We start from the raw sequence: 23,207 nt of genomic DNA, 5'->3' as shown, positions 1-23,207 counted from the left end.
CCCTCCGGGCCCCCTCTCCCGCCTGCCCCCCACTGCCCCGGAGCCAGGCTGCCTTCGGAAATGCCCTTACAGCAGCAGGTGAGTGACCGGGACGGCGCGGGGGCCGCGGCCGCGGGGGCCCGGTTCCTGGGGGGCCGGGGCCGGCAGGGTAGGCGGCTGAGCGGGGTTTCGGAGTGGGAACGGGGGGTTGGGTGCTCGAGGGAAATGAGTAAGCAAGAAAAATCCAACTAAGTAAATGCCCCGGCCTCGGGGACCCGGAGCCCCGGGGCGGGAGTGGCCGCCCCAGGGGGGTGGGTAGGGTGTTTATGTGTATTTTTTTCTAGGGGGCGGATGGATGGGCGATTGAAAACCGGAGGGGGCTTCTCGCCAATGGCCGAGTTGAGCTCTGTTTTCTGTCTTCCTTCCCTTGTGCTGGAGGGGGAGGGGGCGGGTCAGAGGGTAGGGTGTCCGTGGGGTTCCCAGGCCACCCGCCACCCCCTCCCTTTGTCCCCGTAATTTATAAAGCGCCTTTGAGAGATGATTTAGGTCAGTATGCGGCTTCTCTTTTTGTTGGTGCTGTAAAGAAGTGTGGCCCGGAGGTCTCCCCCTTTCTCCTTTTCTCTCCTGCCTTCCCCTCCTCCATGCCTCCTGGTCTTCACCCTCGTGGTGAGCTTTGGCCCGAACGAGGCCGGGACCGGACCGGACTCGGGCAGATGAACGGTGGCTCGATAGGACCAGTCGTGGACCTCACCATATCTCTGCCCCAAATGGGTTTATTGTATTTTATTTTTACAGAATCAAGATTTTTGCGGGAGCAGGGTGTCTGAGAAAGTCTGTACACAGGCAGCACTCTGGGAAAAGGGGTGGGAGTGGGAATAATTAAAATTTTTGATTTCCTTCCTATTCCTCATTTTTCCCGGGATTGGACTGCTTTCCAGCTCCAAGGATATTTGCTGGGGATGTATGATATAGTCTCAAAGAAGCTCGCGGTTTTTTAGTGACTAGGGTCTGCCAGCAGGGGGGAAAACCAGAGTACTGTACCTGCTTGCATGTACAGTAGCCAGTGTGCTGGGTTCTCAGTCACAAGAGTGCTCCGGGCTTTTATTAGCATTAGGTACTCTTACCTACCCTGGACCTAAACATGCTTGGACATATTTTGACCATATTTCCCCACACACAGCCCTGTTACTGTGCCATAAACCTAACCTGAAACAAGTCGCTATTGACAGATTTCCTGGATTTAATTCAGTATGTGGGGGGTGGTTTTGATAATAGGAAATTGTGAGGCTGCTGAATTAAAAAAAAAAGTCTTAGCATGCTAGTTGGAGTAGGTCCCCAAGACTGTCTGGCCAAATTTATATGTAGTTCGCTTTATTTAAAGTCTAAAAAATTGCCCTCACCATGTTCCAAGTTGTTTCTAAACTTTATCCTTCTTGCCCTTGGTTATTATTCTAAAACTATGTTAGTTTTGAATTTGTATACTCACAAAATATTTTTCATTGTAAGAACCTATGTATATACATATATATATACACACACACACAGATATATGTATTCACAATTAGTTTTACATATCATTACAATGTATGCTGAATCATTGGTAAAGCTATGCTTTTAAGAGCTGTGTCTTATGGGGAGGGATAGAAAATTTGTTTAGTCAATGCATACAAAGTCTTGAGTATTGATTTTTGTTGTTGTTGTTATCAAAATTATATTAGACTTCCATTTAAGTCTTGGAATTGTATTGATATTCTTTCCCTAAGCAGGATCGACAGGATGGAATAGCTATGGTTGGCTGTACAGAGTTAAGACCATCCAAACACTATCCAAGAAGAGGTTGAGAATTCTTCAGGTGGCCAGAGTTGCAGATTCATCTGGTTCTGTTTCCAAGTTCTGTCTCAAGAACATCTAAGAACTTAAACCAGGATCGAATTCCTCACCTTTTTACTAGCTGTAGAGCCTCCTCTGCCATTTACAAGTGGTTTGATCTTAGGCAAATAACTTGATCTCTCATGACTAGTTTCCTTGCCTAGTAAAGTTAGTATCCAGAGATGGAATTTTTATAACATAAAGAAATAGTAGGAGACCACATGCATACTGTCCCTTTGTTTACATAAAGGGCAAAATGGTGAAAGGTTTGCTAGCACGTTATATAGTTAATTATGTACTCCAAATTAACTTGGATTTTGAAATACTTAAAACATGGCCATCCTGGCAGTGGGTAACAAGGGGCATTTCGGTAAGACCTGCCTGTAGAAATTGTAGTGCTGAGCTTCCTGAGCATGTGCCTTGGATTGTGACAAATTTAGGTCAACTCATCCTCACTTTTTTGCATGAGTTCCACTCCCATGATTCCATGGCCCTGCCAACATTTGGGTACAGTTTATGCTTAGTGGCTTTTGTTAGAACTGAAGTCCCAACCTTTACCACATCAGAGATATGCTCTGCATAAATTCAGATATAGGTGGTGAGACTGTTGGAAAGGGGTGAATTCCAAAGAAACCGTTGTCAGAAGTGCTATTCACTGGAGCAGACAGGGCTTCATTTTCCACCTCTTCATTTTTTCTAGAAAGAAGCTGAAATTATTTCATTCTTCTTCCAGAAAATTTGGTATCTATTAATGCAAGAAGCAATGGCCTGTCACATCAGCTTAAATTTAATCCAGTCATAGCAACCTGCTGATTATACTTCCGGAATGAACCCTTAATGCTTGGAATTTTCATCTGAAAATGGAGGAACCATAGGCGCTATTTTAGCAGGGTCTCTCTTCCTGCACAAGTATAAAAGAAAAATGCTGAGTTCCTGTGGCTCAGTACTGAATAACCTTGCTTCTGCTGAGATATAGGGTTGATGCCAAGTTTAAGCTGGGAGAGAATTTCTAGTGACTACATACCCCAAAGTGCAAGTTTTAATGTCATGCAGTGCCCAGGCTGGGGCAGTACAAATAACTCCACTAGAATTGGTCCCAAGGGCGCCACCCTAATCACTCTCTAGAACAAAGCACCCTGAACTGTGACACTGTAGTCAGAAGCACCCAAGCTTGTGAACAGGAAAGGATTTTTTGTTTCTCTGTAAATCACCTGTATAATACTTGGAAGGGTAGATTCTGAGATTAATGTTGGGCCGGGTAAAGCTAACTTGAAAACAGAAAGTGATACTCTGAGCTTAGATGTGAATAAATAACACCTGGAAATTGAAAGGCTGGGGTGAAGGGGCTTTGATTGTGGTTTCTCGGAAATGTAAAGCAATAGTTTTCCTTTAACCTTTTTAGGGTTTTTATTTTGTTTTGTTGGTACTGTTGATTGAACCTAGGGTAGATTTTGCATTGAGCTACATCCCCTGGCCTTTTTAAATTTTTGAAATAAGGTTTCACTAAGTAGTTAAGTTGCTCAGGTTGGCCTTGAACTTGGGGTCCTCCTGTCTCAGCCTCCCAGAGTGCTGGCATCACAGGTGTTTGCCACCATGCCCTGCTAACTTCTGTTTATTGCTGTCTTCTAAGACATACCACCCATACCTTTAACTCTTTTCCAAGGGACTTGGCCCTATTTAGCAAATAGCTTTGTATATTCAACTTAATTTTCTGACTTGTTTTCTAGCAATCTGATTTATAAGTATACCATTTGTGTGAATGACCAGTTACACCCACTTTTCAAGCAAACCAACTCCCCATCCCTTTCAACCATCCAGTCCTAATACTTTTAATTAGGATGAGTTGCAATCAGTTGCTTATGCTCATCACATCAAGTCCCTTGTAGATTTCCTCTGAAACCACCACAGATAGTGCAAAGTAGAAAAGGTAAATTTCAGTTCTTATCAGATTCTGTTTTACTTTATTTCTTAGAGGGGAACTTCCCTGAATTCTTGGAGATAGTAAGTATGTGGTTTGATGCATGTGCAGTTTAAAAATAGTGTTCGAGTCTATTTACAGTTGCTAAAGAGCATTTTTTTTTTTTTTTTTTTTTGCTAATCATTTTTTATGGGACTCAGACATGAAGATAACTGGGAAGGCAGTAAATATAGGAAACCACTAATGTATCTCCTTCCTCCTCCCCTGATCTTGTCCGGCTTCAAAGAGTGACTGGGAAAATACATCTTACACATAAAAAACATGCTGGAGGTACAGAAAAGCAACTGAGATGGGGAGACAGGAGACTGGCCTAGTGGGTTTGAGATTAATGTAGAGGGATTATATAGCATAGGTGCCTTTAATTTAAATACGGGAGGAACTGGTTAATTTCCTTTTTCACGCTTTTTCTTCATACACTCCCCTGCAGCACATAAGAATGGGTTCTCATCTTCACCCCAAGCTTCATTGGGTCAGTCTTAGGGCCATCACGGTTGCCTACAGTGTAACTTTGAAGAAGGAATACGGCCCATCAGGGGCCCGATGATGATCCCAAGCCACTGTGCACTTTGTTTTACTGAAGACCGTGAGTAACACAGACCCCGGCTTTGCTTTGCAAGCTAAGCAAGAGTTTGTGTCATCTTGAGGTCGATAGCAAGACAGCAATGAGGATTGACGGCTGATGGAACTAGGGAGGCGAGGAAAAGAACAACTGACATTCATCTGCTTTCTGTTACCATAGGCAGAATGGGGCCATTTGTAATGTCAAGGCATCCTTAACATTTGTATAACCTGCCAGGGCCCTAAGAACAGTCCTGCAGGTTAACATGGGCAGGGGGGCTGTGATCTTAGAATCAACATTTGAGAGCTACAAAGCGCCGCTGTCCTTGTTTACCCCACCCTCTTTTCCCAGCAAGGAAATTGAGGCCTAATGCAGTCAAATTACTTGTCCAAGGTCACGGGGTAGCTGGTGGCAAAGCCGGAACTGAAATTGGAGACTTTCTTAGAAGAAGCCTCCTTTGCCAAGAGAGGTTAACTGTGTCTTCTGTGCCCTACATGGGAAAATTAGGATGTGTAGAGGACCTTTTAGATTTCTCAGGGGTGGTTACGCTTTTTTTTAATGTACGCTTAAAGAAATGTCTTTAGAACAACTGCCTATGAGTGAGCAGCTTATTCCCAAGGTACAAAATAAGCAGGGCTGCTTTAGACGTTAAGGGAAAGGAAATTTAAAACTGAAAAGAATGGCTGATCTCATAGAGTCATGATAGTATTTTTGAAACTTTATTTCATATTTGCAAATTTGACACTTTTTCTGGGGGATGACATTTCTGGTGCCCAGTATGTGAAACACGCACTTCATAGGGAATAGAATCTAAGAGAGAAGAATTTGAAACTTCTTGGGAAAGCGGACGGGTGCAGCTGTGGCACTGGAGGTTTGTCCTGGGCCATCCACATCCTGAATGACTCGTGGGTTTTCAGAGGCCCAGGGCACTTGCCCCGTAAGGTTGACCAAGGTGCTCTTCCTCTGCGGTTGGCTTCAGGAAGACTTCTGGTTTAGCGAAGCAGCTGATCAGTTAACTCTTTCAGAGGAAGTCATCAATGCCTAGAAACCAGAACTAATTTCCTTAAAATGCCTTATTTTACTTGTGGAACTGAGAAAGCTTAAAAATAGAATTGCTTCAAGCCCTAAAGCCGGCAAATGAAACAGAATCCAACATGGCTGTAACTCATGCCTCATTAGAGGCAGGGATACATGTCCTGTCTATAATCCACTGACCAAAAAGGTGCCCTCCATAGCTGGAATCTACAGGCCCGGTAAGTAACAACTGATGAGAGTAATCAGGGAAGCTGATTTCCTGGGGAAGAGTTTTGGCGGCCAGTGGAGGCTGTGTGGGGGAGTGAAATGCCCTTGGCCCTCCCAGGCAGCTCTGCTTGGAGAGGCTACCCTGTTCCTTCTTGCATCTGACTGCTGAGAAAGCCCATTTCCTGCTCTACTTTTCATGATCCTAAATAAGGTAGCATTGGACTAGGGAACCGAGGGCAGTAAACTCAGTCCTATAGATATCACTTCTCTGCCCTTGCCCATCTCTGAGCTCCAGGCCGTCCCCCTCGTCTCTGAGCCCTTCTGCATCGAAAAGCTCCTTGGAAAGAGGAGACTGCATATGAGCCTTCAGTTGCACTGTTAGGGCTGCCTTGTCCTGAACAGATTAAAAAACATTTACCTTTCTTGGTCACTTTGACTTTGGGGAAGAGCCAGAAGTCACACCGTGCTGGATCCAGTGAATAAGATGTACACATACAGTGTTTTTACGAGCCTGATTGGCATTAGGCACGGCATTCACGATATTTTTGATCACACCTAGTAAAGACACTCACGAAAGAGGACTTCCAGAACTGCTTCAAAAAGTGGCAAGAACAGTGGGATAAGTGTGTCTGAAGGGGGAGTGTTTTGAGGGGAGTTGATGGCAATATGTCTTAATACAAGAATTTCTAAAGTAAACATTTGCTATATTTTTGGACTTCTGGTCTGTAAAATCCACACTCACCACTAAAAGGCAGAGTGAGGAATAGCTGGCATAAGGTCAGGTGATGAGCCCTACAGTGGATGTTTGGGTTTTTATTCTGCCCCTACTGCCCCCTGTTTGACTTGCGTCTCTATTTCCTCCTCTGTATCTACTTTGGGGGTAATCACAAGGGTAAGAAGATTAAATGAGTTCCTAATAAAGTGTATGGGCCAATGCCTGGCGTCTGAGTGTAGATACCAGCGGAATCACTTTTCCCTTCCCTGGCTATCTTTTGAGCCGTCCTTTTGTGATTCCTTTTCACTACTGGCCTCAGTGTTCATTTCAGCCCAGCTGCTCCTCTCTGAAATGACTGTATGGGGGCGGGAGGCAGGAACCATGGGATGTGTTTTCTCTAATGCAATTGTTAGGATCTTTCTAGGGTCTTGGTATTTCTTTATAAGCTGTCCGTTGACTTGGGAAAGAACAGAAGAATAAGCTACTTATTATAATAGGATGGTCAGTAGTAATGGTGTTATGAATAAAGGCTTTGTTTCTATGATTAAATGTGTTAATAAAGTGGCACTATTAATATGCATTGCACTATTAATATAATTTCGTCTCTGTACAGTAAACCATCGCTTAAGACTGAATGGTAGAAATCAGGGTGGCAGGGCTCCTGTGCCCTGGCCAGCCGGGGGCTGCCAGTGGGAAGTGGGGGTGCTGCTCCTGCACTTCTCTCTCTCTCCTTTTCTTATGTTTCTCTCTTTCTGTTTTTTGTTTTGTTTTGTTTTGTTTTTGTAGTTATTGCTGGTACTATAGTGGAGATTGAACTCAGGACCTCTGGGAACTTCAGACTGAGCTACATCCCCAGCCCTTTTTACAAATATTTTGGTTTTGAGTGAGATAGGGTCTCACAAGTTGCTCAATTGTCCAGGCTGAAGGCAGACTTGCAGTCCTTCTGCCTTAGACTTCCTGAGTGCTGGGGTCACAAGGCAAGTGCCACCAAGCCCAGCATTGTCTTCTTTTGTCTTACATCCTGTTAGTTCCTCTCACTTCTGCCTGGCTCATAGAAGGATGAGACTTGCAGCCCTCCATGGCTACTGCCAGGACTTCGCAGATAAATTACAACCGCTTGCCCGGTGCTGAGGGTACAAAGCAATCTTGCCTTTGCTGTTTTGCTTCTCATTCTTCCAGCTTGGGTGCCACATGGCACGGTGTTTCAGATGGTTTTAGGTTTCTGCCATGATCTCTTCTGCCACTCTTCCCTCACCCTCCTTCCCACTGGCCCTTCAAGGGAAGCCTGCCCAGAGCCTCCCTTGCTTGCCCAGGGTTTGGACCCCTTCCGTGGATGACAGTTGCTTTTCAGTAGTGTAGGACATCACAGTCTGCCTTGGTTCAATCTCTTGCGTTCTTGACTTTCTCCTCCTGTACGCTCTGAGAAATCAGCCTGGCCCTTTCATCATGTGCAGCCCTTCTACATCATAGACGCGCAGATACTTGTGAAGAGGCGTTTTCATTAGACACCTGCTGTGTGCTGGGCACCCCATTACTCCTGGGGACGCAAAAGGAGTGTGAGGTGTGATCCGCCCACACTTGAGTTTACAGTCTGTTTGGGGAGGCAAGCTTTAAACACACATTGATCCTGAAGCAAGACTAAACAGGAGTCAGGAAGCAAACAAGACTCATCTAGTCCTCGGTTGTACAGCGTTGACAGGAAGTACTAGAGGAGCGGGTGAGAGTCACCAGACTCCAGCGGGGCCTTGAGAACGGAGAGGCCGTGGCTCTCCTGGGGTTCCCATGGCTGCTGTCTCAGAGCACGGCAGGGTGCACATTGGCATCTCCCCTGGCACTTCTAAAAAACCCTGGTACCAGGGCCCCACCCAGACTCATCAGGATCCCGAGTGGGATCCAGGTAAAGGGATTTTCTTTAAAAGATCTCAGCTGATTTTAGTGTGCACCCTCCATTGGAACCTTTGGGCTAGGTATGGAGGGAAACTGTCCCTGGCTGTGCAAACAGAAGCCAGTGATAGGGAGACAGAAAATAGGAGGGATCAGCTAGACTGCTGTCCATGTGAGGCTACTGCGTTGGTGAACTTGGTCTACTAGAGCAGGGATCACCTTCATACAGGCCCCAGGCGGGAAGCGAGTTGCCAGTAGGGGTTGCTGTGTTTGCACAGAGAAGTGTGCCGTCCAAGGGGGCCGGGACCTTGCCCCAGGCAGTGGCTGCCCGAGGGCACAGAAAGCAGCCCCTCTGTGTTGCCAGATCTTAACCTTCTAGAAATCTGTGGGTTTTTAAATGTTTTAAAAAGGAAAAGGCCAGACAAAATAGGTCTCTAGGCCAGATTTGGCTTAAGGGCTGCCACTCAGCAGTCTCTGGTCTATGGGTTAATAATAGCTAATGGCTGTCGAGTGCCCACATGTATCGAGGGCACTAAACTAAGTGCTTTCCTCACATTAGCACATTATCCTCCTAACAACCTATGAAGTGGGTATTATTGCCATCCTTGTCGTACACAGGAGGAAGGAGACAGCCAGGGGCTAAGGGGCTGGCTTGGGGCCTTACGAAGTGGGGCAACCAAAATTAAATCCGGGAAGCCAGAGTCCAGCTTATTCCCAGATTTTACCCATGGTCTCGAGCATTCTACTGGGAACTCAGGATACAGAAATAATCTAGTGTTTTACTTGATGTGGGTTGAGCATCCCTTATCCGAAGTACTTTAGACCAGAAATGTTTCAGGGTTCAAATGTTTTTCAGAGTTGAAGACATTTGCAGACACATAATGAGATCATTTGGGGGATAGAACCCAAGTAAGTACGAAATTTTCTTACGTTGTATATACACCTTAGATGCACAGCTTGAATGTACTTTCACATGCCTCATAATAATTTTGTACGTGAAACGTGTTCCTTACTTGTGGGGACATGTTGACATCCAAGAGCTATCAGATTTTGGAGGCTTTCAGATTTTTGAGTTAGGGATGCTCAAGCTGTAATAAGAATTACCTATGTAGCGCTTGGTCCAGATGCAGAGTGCCAGGCCTCATCCCTGCCCTCAGTCACAGAAGCATCTAGATCTGCTCATCTGAAGCATGGGGGAGCATTGCTCTAGGGTGCCGAGCACAGGAAGAGGTTCTTGAGTGGGATTGTCCAGGTGAAGGCAAGAGCCTTTTATAGAGTCCATGTGCATGGTGCTCATGTTAACTCTCCCTTGATTATAGAGAATAGATCTTCAGACTGCAGGACCCTGGTGGTATCAGCTTCTGGATCTCCAAGGCAAACTATCCAAAGATGAATTACAGAAAACCCAAGGACAGTGAAACAGAAAGGGACAGCCAAGTGGTTGAGAATCTAAGGAGGTCAAAGCAGGCACGTTTGCTGCAGGCCAGCCACCAACATCGGCAGGATGCCTTGCGTGCTTCAGTTACCTTTCCCGTCTCTTGTATTAGGGCCTTCTGGGCAGCATTAATGAACAGAGTGGGCAGAAAGCTGGAAGCATGACTGGGGGAGGGACAGGGCACACCACTTAGAGGATGGATGCTGCAGAGTTGGTGACTGTGGGAGCAGGGTGCAACACTGACAGCGTGAAGAGGTAGGAAGGAAACAATGGACAAGGGAGCCAAGAAGTGTGGCATCTTGTTCTGCTCCTGGGGCTGAGCAATGGCAGAAGATGAGCCCTACGCTCTGCGCGTGCAATGTGGTTGGGCAGAATGACTGGGTTGTAGGTGACACGACAGGCCGTCGGGCCTTCCTATGGGCTGGGACTGAGCCCTAGTAATGCGACTTAGGCTTTGAGGTTAAGGTAGAGGTCCGGATGAAAAGCACCAGGCCAAGAACTGGTCTCTCCTGCTTTCAGGGGGAAAAGATTAATGTGGTAGCACGGAAACCTTTCATCATTTTCGCTTCTCCCTCTGTAATATGAAAAGGAGACAAATTCATCAGGTTGATTTTTTGGTGGGGGGATCGATACTGTCAGGGCTCCCAGAGACGAACCATCAGGTATTATTTATTATGTACTTCACCAGGTCTGTGCTTGGCTCTCAGCTGCTTTGACAAAGCCCCATGGTTTGTGGCCTCTCAAAGCGAAGAGCCAGCTGGAGGGTGCTGTGCATAAAGAAAGGTCACGTAATTATGTCCTGAACCAAGATGGCCCTCTTTACCGTAATTTCTTCTGCTCTCTGATTTTGCTGATTGCAAAAGCAGAAATTTTAAATTTATTTTTTAAGCGCTGTCCCATTCATGTTTGAAAATCAGAGCCTTTGGGTATGCTGGATGAGAGAGCCACCTAAATTCTAAATATCTTTATAACGGACTTAAATAAGTAACTGTATTGAAGCCTGTTTGTACTACTAGAATTGAGTGATTCTGTTGCTATATAGGGTGACAAAGCTTGTGATCATCACATTAATAAGCGGCAAAGTTTCCAGCCTTCCTTGTTGCTGTTTTGCTTGTGAGCATCTCAGATACCCTATTTCTGGGAATAGTCTTAAGGAGGCAAGTTTTCAGTCTTGGGAGACCCATGACTTGGTGATTGTGTGCAGAAGGAGCATGCTGCTTGCAGCTCTGGCCCGGGAAACCTGCATTGCCACTTCCCAGCGTGTGACCTTTCACAAATTACATCTATGATCTGCAGTTACCTAAAATAGTGATCCTGTCTCCTTTGCTGTTGGGAAGGATTAAATGAGATAATGTTTATAGGAAATGTACTTTGTGTGCCGTGGTGGCTTGCAGCCTCAAGGTGGGAGGTGTTGGATGTCTGTTGAATCTGAACTCTCCGCATTTCATCCTCTTCAGGGAAAAGAGTATTCGACAGCATCAGTGGAACACCCGCTTTGTATGTTTATGCAGTGTAGTTCCTGGTACTCTGGGAGATTCCGTGGTGGTTCTGTTGTCCTTCTGGCTGTCAAGGAGTGTTAGCAGATGGGAGAGGAAACGTTTGCCAGTAACTAAGATAAGGTAGAAGACAGTGGAGACTCTCAGAGAATGTAAGTGAAGTTTCTCAGGCATCTAAACTTAGGGGAAAGACAAAGTTGACTTTTAAGAAGTTTAAAGTTTGAGCAGGGCTTCGGCACTATTGACGTTTTGGCCAGATACCTTGTGGCGATGGCGCTGTCTGGGTAGGGAATTTACAGCGTATCTGACTTTCATATTTAGCTGGCAGTAGTGACTGCCCCCAGGATGCGAGTCAAAATTGTCTCCAGGTATTGCCAGATGTCCCTTAGGGGCAAAATCACCACCAATTGTGAAACACTGAACTAGACATTGAACAGAAGGCAGAAATAAGGAATCATATGCATTCTATATATAATTACATTTTAAAATATGGCATAAGGGCTGAGGGGTGTGGCTCAGTGGTACAGCATTTGTCTAGCATGCACGAGGCTCTGGATGTAATATTTAGTACCACACAAAAAACAAAGAAAAACAAATTAGGATTTTGCTGAGCATCATAGGGCACATATGTAATCCCAGCAGTAAGGAATCTGAGGCAGGAGAACCACAAGTTGAAGGCTAGCCCAAGCTACATAGTGAGACTCTGTCTCAAAACAACAACAAGAAAAATGTAAATTTTAAAAGCAAATGGTTTCTAATAACTGGGTTTAAATTTTGGGATGTCCTCTGCCCCACGGAAACCCAGAGCTGTTATTCACTACTGCAACTCATAGTAGAGAAAACACGTTCTGTGTGGTGGGCTGACGCCCTGTCTGTTTTATGGTCAGGCACAATATTAATTGGCTGTAAGAAGTCACTCTGTAACTTGGAGAAGAAAGAATCAAAGTCTGCAGTTCAAGGAAGGAAGTCCGCATTTACCATGGACTCAACTGAGAAAGTGAGACCTTCTGCTCAGGGGTCAACTTCTCAGCTTGTTTCCAGGCCCAGCTTGACCACTTTGGGGACTTGGACACATCACCTTCCCTCTGAGTCCTGCTTCTTTTCCTGCTAGATGAGAAAGGTTGTAGTTCCTTCCTATAAGCAGTAATGCTTCAGCGCAGCCTGTGCTCAACCCTCTGAGACCCTTGTCTGCATCATCTGTATTATTGTCACTGTCACTAAGTTGAGCTTCCCTTTTAGGGCAGCTCAACAGTTAGCAGTCCTTCCCTTTGTCACTCGAACTTCTTTTCTTGCTGACCCATTCTCTTTGTCACGATTTCAGCCATGGAGTATGCCGACCCTGTACTAAGCACCTAGTGTGTGTCAGCCACCGTTCTAGTGCTGGGGATACAGGAGCGTGTGTACGGACAAAATTCCCAGCCTTTGTCCTCGCTGCTGAAAATTTTGCTGTGTGATACATTAAATATCCTGTTCTGGTCTCCTTTTATGTTTGCATTGTTTTTGGTTTTTTTTTTTTTTTTCCTTTATAAGAACGATAGTTCTTAAATTCATGTGTGGCTTAGGCCCAGCAGCATCCCTTGGGAACTTGTCAGAAATGCAGGTTTCCATGTGGGACCCCAGTGTTTGGTTTCACCAGCCCCTAGGTCATTCTGGGTGAAGGCCAATGTTTGGGGAAAGAAAGACCTGGAGAAACCCCAAGGTTTTAATGGAGTTGCAGTGCTGGGGTGTCGTCAGTTAAAGTGTGCAGATTGTGAGGTTATAATATTAACTGTTTGCAAGCGAGCTCAAATTGGCAATAGCTTTTGCTGTCTTCCTTGGGCTAGCCATCTCCCCTTTCTTGGGGGTTGTAGCCATGAGGGTCCCTAGTCACCACAGCATAGCACAGAGACGTTTCTTCACCCAAGGAACAAGGAGACTGCCTTCTCTTGTTCCCCAAAGACTTTTGACATGTTTATTTGTCAATCATTTTTCTATTTTTAATTACTTCTCTTTATTTTGTCGTCTTATCTAGCACCAATAAATATCCTATCTGTAGCCAAATTGCCAGCCCGAGATACAAGTCTTATCTGGAAATGAAACGGAGGTCCTCCTTACGTGTCTGGTAATTTGGGTATTTAAAGATATTGTGAATTTGAGTATTTAAAGATAATCGTGAAAAGTAAGTGAAATGGGAGACCACAGAAAAATATCCATCCTGGAACTGGACACGGAGAAGCCACTGGATAAATAAATGTTAGTGCAGTTCCTGCCCCATCCCAGTGTGTTATAAAAAGCAATGCAGCCATCAAATGGATACCACAGTTCTTTGTGCAAAAAAAAATTTCAGCTTATTCCCAGCTTGATTATGAATAACCATCAGATAACTTAGAACCAAAGTCTTAAGTCTTGCTCCCTAAAACCTTCATTTAAAAAATACTTCGCTAAATAAATTTTTTAAAAAAGATTTTTTTTTTTTTTGTAATGATGATGAAATTTTTTAAAAAGCCCAAATCAGATTGTCAGAAATGCTCTAGCCCCACACCTGGGTTACTTACAAGTAACCTATCCATTTATAGGGATCGCTTTTAATTTACAGACGTTAATTGCCACCATTTTGGAAGGCATGTTTGGGGCCATGTGGTAGACGCTTTTGAGAAAAGACTGTCTTAAACATGCATATGCAAGACTAGAAAGATTTGTTACGGCCCAGATTTAGACTGGTCTTGGTTCTTTAAAAATGTCTCCATGCCCTTTGGTGGCCATTTCCTCTCTTTTTCTGTCCGTCTTCAGCCCAAACAACTTATGGTCACAGCTACAGTTTTAAGTTTGCCATTTGTGGTTGATTGTATTATAGAGGTTGGGAAAGGAAGGCCAGCAGTGCTCATTTCTCCCTTCCTGCCTTGCTTCAGTGTGTCGGAATCAGCTTCTGCTCTGGTTTTCGGTTCGCTGCTCGGTATAGTAAGTGTGGCTGGGGTGTGGCCCTCAGGCATCGTCTACCTTGAATGACCCAGCTCTGTCATCCTTGCCAAAGCCAGTTCTGGTGACCCAGGTATGCTCCTCCCTTCTGACAGAGCTATCGACTGCAGAATAGAGCAGCACTGTCTGCAGAGTTGAGTTCATCAATATTTGTCAGATGGGTCTAGTGGCGTCAGATGGGTCAGATGGGTCTAGTGACTAAAATGGGACAGTTAACGGTGACAAGTGTTGCACTCCTCTGAGTTTGGCTTTTTGTTTTCTGTAAGAAATACATAGGGTTAAAATGGCCAGCCATAATGGTAGCTGGAAAATGGCTACCGTCTTAGGCACGCCAGGTCTCCTGCAACTTTTGTACCCTAGAGCCACCTCAGGGGGTGGGGGCAACTTTGCAGGATTGGGAATTCAGATTTATTGGTCTGGGGAAGCACTTCTGTTAGCGTTCTAAAGGCTGATAAAATTAAGAGTGCGAACTTACTCCTTTACTCCGAGGAATATAACTGCCAAGTGCACAATTACAGGAATTGGGATGAGCAGAGTCAGAACAAATGAATTGAACGATCCTGTTAGTGTCCTCCAGCTGTGATGGGTTTTCTCTCCCATGGACCTGCAGAGGCAGGAGCTCTGCAAGCTTTTTATAGAGCATATGGGCACTGTCATTTACTCAGGTCCGATTCCAGGACTCTTAGAGTCAAAGCCAGCTGACTTTCTCTTTAAAAAAAATTTTTTTTCATACATTTGCTTTCCTTCTCAATCAAAGAACGTGAAAAATTAAAAGTATCCTCTTCATTTCCACCTACTTCTGCTTCCTTCCGAGGTAACCATGATAACAGCTTGGCCTTTCTCTTTCATAGCCATTTGAAGATGCATATTTTATAGAAAAGTACAAATGCATTTTTTGCATGCAAAAATATAGGATTATTTTCAAGTCTTACTTAGTAGCAAGGTATTAGACCTTTTCCATAACAGTATAAATCAGTGGTTATTGTTCTTTGTGATACCGTCTCACATGGATGTGCCAGAATATATTTAGATATTCCCAGCCACTGGTCACTTCTGTTGTTTCTGATTTTAACTGTTGCGTTTAAACAGTGTCACAGTGGATATCCATGAATAGCCATGTGTCCCCTAATAATGAGGACACATTCTGAGAAATGTGCCATTGGGCACATTTTGCAGGGGCAGGTGGGGGGGAACCGGGAATCAAACTCAGGACTTGTGCTTGCTAAGCAGGCGCTTATGCCACTGAGCTATATCCCTGGCCCTACATTTCGCCATTATATGAGCACACAGGGTGTACATACGCAAACCTGGAAGGGTTAGGTCAGTCACTCAGCGTGGCTTCTTGATGCCATGGAGACACTCAGTGAACGGGAGGTATGAGGTGCTATTAGCATAACGAGGCATACTGTTCCACAGTAAACCTTCTTTTAATAAGAAGGTGTGCTCTAATATAACCATTAAAAGTACAGAAGTCAGTAACAGTCCTATATGTACTGTCTGTAATTGTGCTGCATGCACATTTTCATACGACTGGCAGTGCAGTAGGTTTGTTACACCAACATCACCACAAACATTTAATTCTTTGTATTACGACATTAGGACAGCTGCGATGTCACCAGGAATAGGAATTTTTCAGCTCCATTAAAGTCTTCCAGGACAAGTCTTGTATATGTGGTCCATCTTTGACCTAAATATTGCTGTGTGGGACATGGATGTACACATTTTTTGTGTCCTAGGACACATATATTACAATGTTGGTCAGTTGGTAATTGGGAGGTCCCATCATTCTCCAGAAACAGGCCGAACCAGTTCATATTCCTGCCACCGATGCAGAGGGTGCTGTTTTCTCAGACTCCCCTGCTGGATAATAACCCTTTTGCAGTTTTGTTCATGATGGGTTTGCTAGTGATACTAGATGGTATCTCATTTTTGTGTGTCCTTAATTACTACTGCTGCTGTCACTACTGCTGTTGGCTAACATTTCCTTGAATGTTTCTGTGTCAGGATAGTTTTAAATACTTTACGTGAAGTTCGCTAATTTAAACTTCCATAGAAAGTGCGTGTGGTTGTGCCATTTTACAAACAGTGAAAGAAACGAATTAGTAAATACAAGCATTTCTGCCCTGATTTACATTTCTCTGAATTATATTAAGCTTTACCATTTCTTGTTTACAAGGCTGTACTTTTCTTACTGAGTTACTGGAACTCTTACTGAATTTTAGATGCTGAGCTTTTGATAGTGTGTGTGGATAGTAAATATTTTTTTTCCTAGGCTCTCGTTTTTCTTTTATCTATGATCTGTTTCCCTCTGCAGACATTTCATTCATTTTTATATACATAAAATTACAACCTTTGCAGTTTATGAGTTTGGTGGCTTGCTTTAAAAGGGCTTTTCCTAACCCCCAAATTAAAGCAATGTTTTTCTAAATTTTCTTCTCATGGCTTCATAATTTTATTACTTTGATCTTTTAACCTCTTTGGAGGAGGATGTGTAGGTGCATGCACATGAGTGTATTAAAGGTCTGACTGTATATTTTTCTTCGAAATGGACGGCTATTTATATGAGTGTCACTTACTGAATGGTACAGCCTTTCCTTGTGAATTTGAGATGCCACTTTCATCATATTAAAGAGCGTCTATATGTCTGCTCACACAGGCAGGTGCGTCTATTTTGATGGTGTCTGGACTTTTCTATTGTGCTCTGCTGATACCTTGCTTTCTTTCTAAGGAAATAGCACACTGCTTCATATGCAGTATTTTTATGGTCTATTTTTTTTTATTTTCTATAAACAGGGGAAGTCCCACCCTGTCATACTTTTCATTAAAATTATAGTTTTCATGGTTATGCTTTTCACAGTTGTACAGATTGGGGCTTCTGTTCTTCACCCCCTGTTGAATTTAGGAAACTAAGAAAGTTAGTAACAACCTGTGCTTACTGGGTATTTTTCTGCACTGGGAACAGCAGTAAGCATTTTACAGTTTACATTTACTATTTCATCAAATAGGGCTACCGTATTTGGGGTTGGTGCCAGCATCCTCTTCTATCAGTGGGGAAGGTGAGCCTTATTAGTTGAGTAATTTGTCCAAGGCTATGCTTTTGGACGTTGGTAGATCCTGGATTCCAGCCCCAGTCCAGGTGTTTTGGAACCCCTCTTAGCAGTTGTACCAGCTGTGTGGAGTCTTCTCACAGGACATGGTCAGGCCACTGTCAGGATGAGTTAGCAGTGTTTCTCCATGTCCCGCAGGTAGCACTGACACAGTAGAGAGTTACTGGTGCAAAGTGGAAGCCCTAACAAGGTCGAAGGAGCGACACACAGGGGAGCAAGGGTTGAAACATTTGAGCAAAGGGATTTGTTCAGACTTAAGGTGTGAGTCAAGGTGGGACCCCAGGGTAAAATTTATGTGACGGGAGGGGGTGGAGAAATCACGTTGGGTGCTTTTTCTTAAGCCATACACTGTAGAGGTGGGTCCAGGTGTGATCTGGAAGACAGCCCTCTATATCTGTGTTTCACGTCAGGATTCAACCAACCCAAGGATCTGAAGGTGTGCACATACTTGCATTCCTCTCCAAATAATGCATTATAACAACTACTTCATAGAAACCGTATTCGGTGTTATAGTCTAGAAGTATTTTAAAGTACAGAGGAGGATTGCGTAGTTAAAATACTTTTTGAGCATCCTTGGCTTTCGTTATCTGGGTTGGAGTGTCCTGGAACCAGCCCCCTCTGGATCCCAAGGGATGGTTACATAAAGATAACACAACTCTAAATATTAAGGGCTGATAGGAGAGGCCACACAGAGAACCCTGGGAGTTCTCTACCCTCTGGTGTTCATTCTCTGGGGGAGGAACAGAGGTTTACGGCAGACCTAGAAGTGCTTAGCTGCAGAGATGCATGTAAACGGGAGCCTTGGTGTTTGTCTGAAGTCATCAACTGGATTTGTCTCAGCCTTCCCCTTCCCTCAGCTGGTTCCTTCTAGATTCATATTCTGTGTGGTGCTTCCTGTTGGTTCTTACGGTGAGCATCAGGAAAGTAATTTCCTTTGGAGAACTATGACATTGCCTCCCAAGTAGGAGGCCCGCTGAGCTCCCCACTGGGAGCCTTGGGAAAGTAATCCTATTTATTAGTAGTGGTATATTGATTTTGTGTGTAAAATGGACCCAAAGGTCTGTGACAGTGAGCCCATTTGAAATTACAATTTAAAATAACTAACAGAACTCCTACCCTAGAATTTAAATGATTAGATGCTTAGTGAATTTCTCACGGGCAGTATAATTAATTGGCAACATATGTGGGGGGGTCGGGTTTGTTTTTACATCCTAAGTTTTTGTATCTGAAGTATACCCACCTTTATATTCTAAGGTGCTTTAATGCTCCTTTTCTGCAACAGTTACTGGTGTAAGTACAGGACAAGCACAGGACGAGAATTTTAAAGGCCTTTATCTAAAAAATTGCTTTGGGGCTGGGGATTTAGCTCAGTGGCAAAGCGCCTGCCTGGCAAGCTCAAGGTCATGAGTTTGATTCCTGGTACCGGAAGAAAAACAAAACAAACAAACAAATAAAAAATTGCTTTGCTGTTCACTTATTTATCAGTCCACATTACCCAGTATTGTATTACACAGTAGAAGACAGTGACACTCTTAATTTTGTAAAAGCCTAAAAACATTTTTTTAAAGTGAAAAAAATAAAAATAATAATAAACAGAGTTTCATAGTAGGAGAGTAAAAATAATACATTGTGTATTGTTATCTTTGCAGTAGAAGTAGAGTAGAAGATACAGGCATGAAATATTGTCCAAACAATACGAGCACAAGCTTTTCTTCTCAATGAACTAAGAGAAATTAGCTGTATAACTATCTTAACTATCTTGTGTATATATATATATATTTTTTTTTTCCTAAAAAGATTTCTTTTAAGTTAAAAGGTAAATGAATAATTGTTACTTGTTTAGTACATGTTTCTCATGTCTGCAGTTACAAATGAAAATCTACTAGGTTCCTAGTCTCCCCACTGATGGTATCCATCCAGTCACCACCCAGCATTACACTGGAACTATGGCCACACCAGTGGTGACCACGGTGCCTGGGGCCCTGAAGTCTTGGCCTAGCCTCAGCTGCCCGGACTTTCCCTGTGCCCAAGGCTTATAGTTGAACTCTGCTGTCTCTCTTAGCAGCTTTTTTCTACATTTCTTTTAAAATACACTTTCACTTCCACCTTCTCATCCTCCCCAATACAACTGCTCTGGCATCTTGGCTTTTTCCATTCTTGACAAATGATCTGTCCCCTGTAACTGAAGCTTCGCTGTGCTGATATCTGTTGAAATTAGACCTAGAATCTAAATGTGGCTTCATGAAAGTATGGGTAAGACATTTTTCTCTTCAAATAGTCTGGTCCAGTGGCACCGAAAACCCGGCTATCAGTAGCTTCGCCACTGTGATGTTTTGGGGGATAATCTGGGATAATATGTGTCTGAAAATGATTTAGAATTAGAAGTTCTATATAAGGCACAGTGTTGGTTAAGGGTTTTTTTCTCCATTTATAATGAAGTAATGTTCCCTACAACTACTACCGCTTCCCCCAAACATACTGAACTGACTTCAACCTAATTGCCTTTCTAATCATGTAATAGGAATCATAAACCCTCCCTGTGCCTGCTCCAACAGCTAGTTCTCCTAATGAGGCTTTGTAACCCAAAGATTAAACGTTTTCGTTTATGCTGTATTGGCTGAGTAACCCAAACACTTTGAATTTGGCCCCTTTTCTCTTAGAGGTTCAAAACAAGGAAATCATAGGAAATACAGGAAATGCAAACTACAGGTCTGCGACCGACATGACATGGCAATCATTTGGATCTGCAAGAAAGGAGTAGGAGACAGCTTGGAGGGAGGTCTGGCCAGATCCTGGCCAGCAGCGAGGGCTGCTGTGTGAACAGACTCCTGGATCTGCGGCCCGGCAGGTCAGGGCCTGCACTGGTGGGATCAATTCTTCCACCTTGGCTCCAAGATCTCATCTGTCAAGTGAGTGACCTTTAAGGTTCCTTCCCTTCAGACCTTTTGCAACTTTGTCCGCTAAGCCACAGGAACTCACTGGGGCCATAGTCTTGGTGACTTGGGGGAGGTTTTGCTGCTCAAGAAGGCCACTAGTTCTACCACAGGGTGCTGAGGTCCCTGTCCGCCCAACAACTCACGCCTCTACTTCACTTCTTACAGTGACTGTGAAGTGTTGAAATGTTATTGCCAAGTTACAGCTGAGGAAATAAATGAAAGTCGGAGATGCGTAGTGATTCCCCTGACCCCCAAGGTGAGGGGTGGCTAAGGGCTTGGACTTTGGCGCTATTTCTTGGGTTTAAAATCTCATGAGCAGTGGAAACTCAGACGTAGTATTCCCTTGTGTAGACCTGAGATTTTTTTTTTGTCCATAATACATGACCATTAATGACGTACCTCTTGGGTCCAAGTATCAAAGTAGGAGAAAGTTTGACTCTCACTGTACCATGTATGGTGGGCAGGCCAGAGAACGGGACTGAAGTCTCCTGACAGCACCCAACTTCTCAGGCATTAAAAAAAAAAAATAAAGAGGACAAAAGGCATTTTCAGTAGATAGACTTATTTAATTATGCTGTAGATATTTTAAGTTTCAGTCCATATGTATTTGGTGCACATTTTGTAGTGGCATTGCAGTGTTTTGTTATTTTACACTCTCCCGCAATGGCAGTTTTTTATGTTTCTGGGAACTCGGGACGGTGTCGTTCCACATCAATGATAGTAAAGGACCTAGACCAGTTCTGTCCCCCTGGTGACTTGGTGACGTCCAGAATATTCTTGTTTATCATAACTGGGGTGAGTGGTGCTGCTGGTATCCAGTGAGTGGAACCGAGGGACTCTGGGAGCTATCCTAGGTACACGGGACAGTCCCCTTCCCAACATTACAAAATGTCAATACAGGAGTCCCCTCTTATTCGTGGTTTTATTTTCTCTACTTTCAGTTACCGTCTGTCAACATCAGTCTGAAAATATTAAATGGAAAATTCCAGGAATAAACAATTCTTTTTTTTTTTTTGGATTCTTAAGTTTTAAATTGAACGCAGTTCTTGGCAGAATGGTTAAACCTCACACTGCCCTGCAACTCCTGTCCCTGTCTAGCGTGGGTGCGCTGTATGCGCCACCTGCCCGAGTCCCTCCATAGCCATCTCAGGTACTAGATCTTAGTGGTGTTCAAGTCACCTTTATTTTATGTAATAAAACCCTCAACGCACAAAAGTAGTTTTGCCACTGATTTGGATTTGCCAAAGAGAAACTGTAAGGTACTTACTGTAAGTGAAAAGGTGAAAGCCCTCCACTTAATAAAAAATGTTGTGCTAGGCATAGTGGTGCATGTCTATAATCCCAGTACTCATGAGGCTGAGGCAGGGGGATTGCTGTGAGTTTAAGGCCAGCCTGGGCTACAAAGTGAGTTCAGGATCAGCCTGAACGGCATAGTGAGACCCTGTCTCAGAAGTCTGAGCTAGTTTTTCTGTCATCTCAAACCACAAAAGTTATGACCCATACATAATAGTACTCAGTAAGACAGAAAAGACATTAGATTTGTGGGTGGGGGGAGCAGAAAATGCATCTGATTGATGACAGGGTATTGCCCAGAAAGCACCGAGCAGAGAGGATGGCTGCAGCCAGGTTCTCCTGAAGGAAGACACTGGGACACTGACTGCAAGCAAGAGATAGTTACACAGATTTGGGAATAGGTTTGGACAGATAGAGAACATTCACACAACTTATGCTGTACTAATCCACTTTACTAGCTAGTACTAATCTACTACCTAGTACTAACCTACTTTAGTGCTAGCTATATTGTTAAATCCCTTATTTCCCTAATTTACGAATGAAATAATAAAGCTCAGGGTTTATATGTATAGGAAAGTCATAGTATATAGAGCTCGATTCTGTGCTTGCTTTTAGGCATTACTGTGGGAGTCTGGGGCAGAGGAATCATGAGTTCAAGCCCAGCTTGTGTGATTTAGTGAGACCCTCTCTCGAAATAAGAAGGGCTTGGGGTGTAGCTCATTGTGAAGGCCCTGGGTTCAGTCCTCAGTACCACTGCAAATCTAGGAGTTTCTCAAACTCCATAGAGACAAAGATGTTGAAGAAGGGAACATTTCTCTGCTCTTTCACATAGTTTGAAGTCTACAAAACTTGACATCCAGCGAGAAATTTTTGTCAACAATTTTCTTTTTGCCCTTTATTATAATGCGCATTGATGTTTTAGCTTCTGGAAGGAGTAAACAGTGGCTAGCTACACATATATCCTGTGTTCTTACTACATTTTAATTGCTCTTTTCTTTACAGATAATAGATTGCTTTTTTTAATTTTTATTATTATTATTATAATAATACATCAATTCCTAGGGGAATTTTAATATTTGTTTTTAAACTGTTCTGTTTCTTTCAAATTGAATTAGCCTTTTTAAAATGAACTGTGAGTTCTTAAATGAACCCTCTGTGTTAAAATGGTATTGTGTTCAACTAATAAGGCTTGGAGCTTTCTGCTATGATTAACTGAAATTAAAGCAAGAGCTTTTGTTTTAAATATAAATTATTTTAAGTTCCAATTTGGCCAATATCACATCCTTGGATATTAAAGTAAGGAGCATTGTCAAGTACATACAGGATTCCAAGTTTCATTAGAATTTCAGATTATAAATTTTTTTTAATAAATAGGTCCCATCCAAAATTTGGGATAGTCTTACTATTAAAAAAATTATTGTTTGAAATTCTAATTTAACTGGTGCTCTATGTTCTTATTTGCGAAATCTGGCAACCTTAAAGATAGATCTTGGGGTAGGTAATCAAGAAATGCTACTCATGTCTGACATCTCCTTGTGTCTTGGATGCTGTACTTTACAAAAGTGTGAAATAATAAAGCTCAGGTAGTCATATGCCATACAGCAGGAAATACATTTCTGAAGGCAGTTTAGAAAGTCTTATTTACAATAACATGTGTTAGTCTTTAATAAATAACTTGAATAAACTCAGTAATCTCTGTGACATTTAGAAGTGCCACATTTAACCTGCCGCCTCCATCCCAGAGAGAAGGCTGGGTGGG

At 43.4% G+C, this 23,207-nt stretch overlaps 1 protein-coding gene across 1 annotated transcript in view; it reads left to right on the top strand.

Moving 5' to 3' along the window:
• E2f3 (E2F transcription factor 3) overlaps positions 1-23,207 on the top strand; it is a gene marked incomplete at its 5' end in the record, with an annotated part of 76,432 nt that continues 53,225 nt past the window's right edge. Inside the window, 1 exon segment of the mRNA XM_005403385.2 lies at positions 1-78. Coding sequence (XP_005403442.1) covers positions 61-78 — 18 coding nt within the window.

Source organism: Chinchilla lanigera, unplaced genomic scaffold (assembly GCF_000276665.1).
Source record: "Chinchilla lanigera isolate Chin_1 unplaced genomic scaffold, ChiLan1.0 scaffold00082, whole genome shotgun sequence".
NCBI classification, from domain to species: domain Eukaryota; kingdom Metazoa; phylum Chordata; class Mammalia; order Rodentia; family Chinchillidae; genus Chinchilla; species Chinchilla lanigera.
The sequence above is the reverse complement of the archived record's forward strand: the minus strand, read 5'-3'. Positions and strand labels throughout refer to the sequence as shown.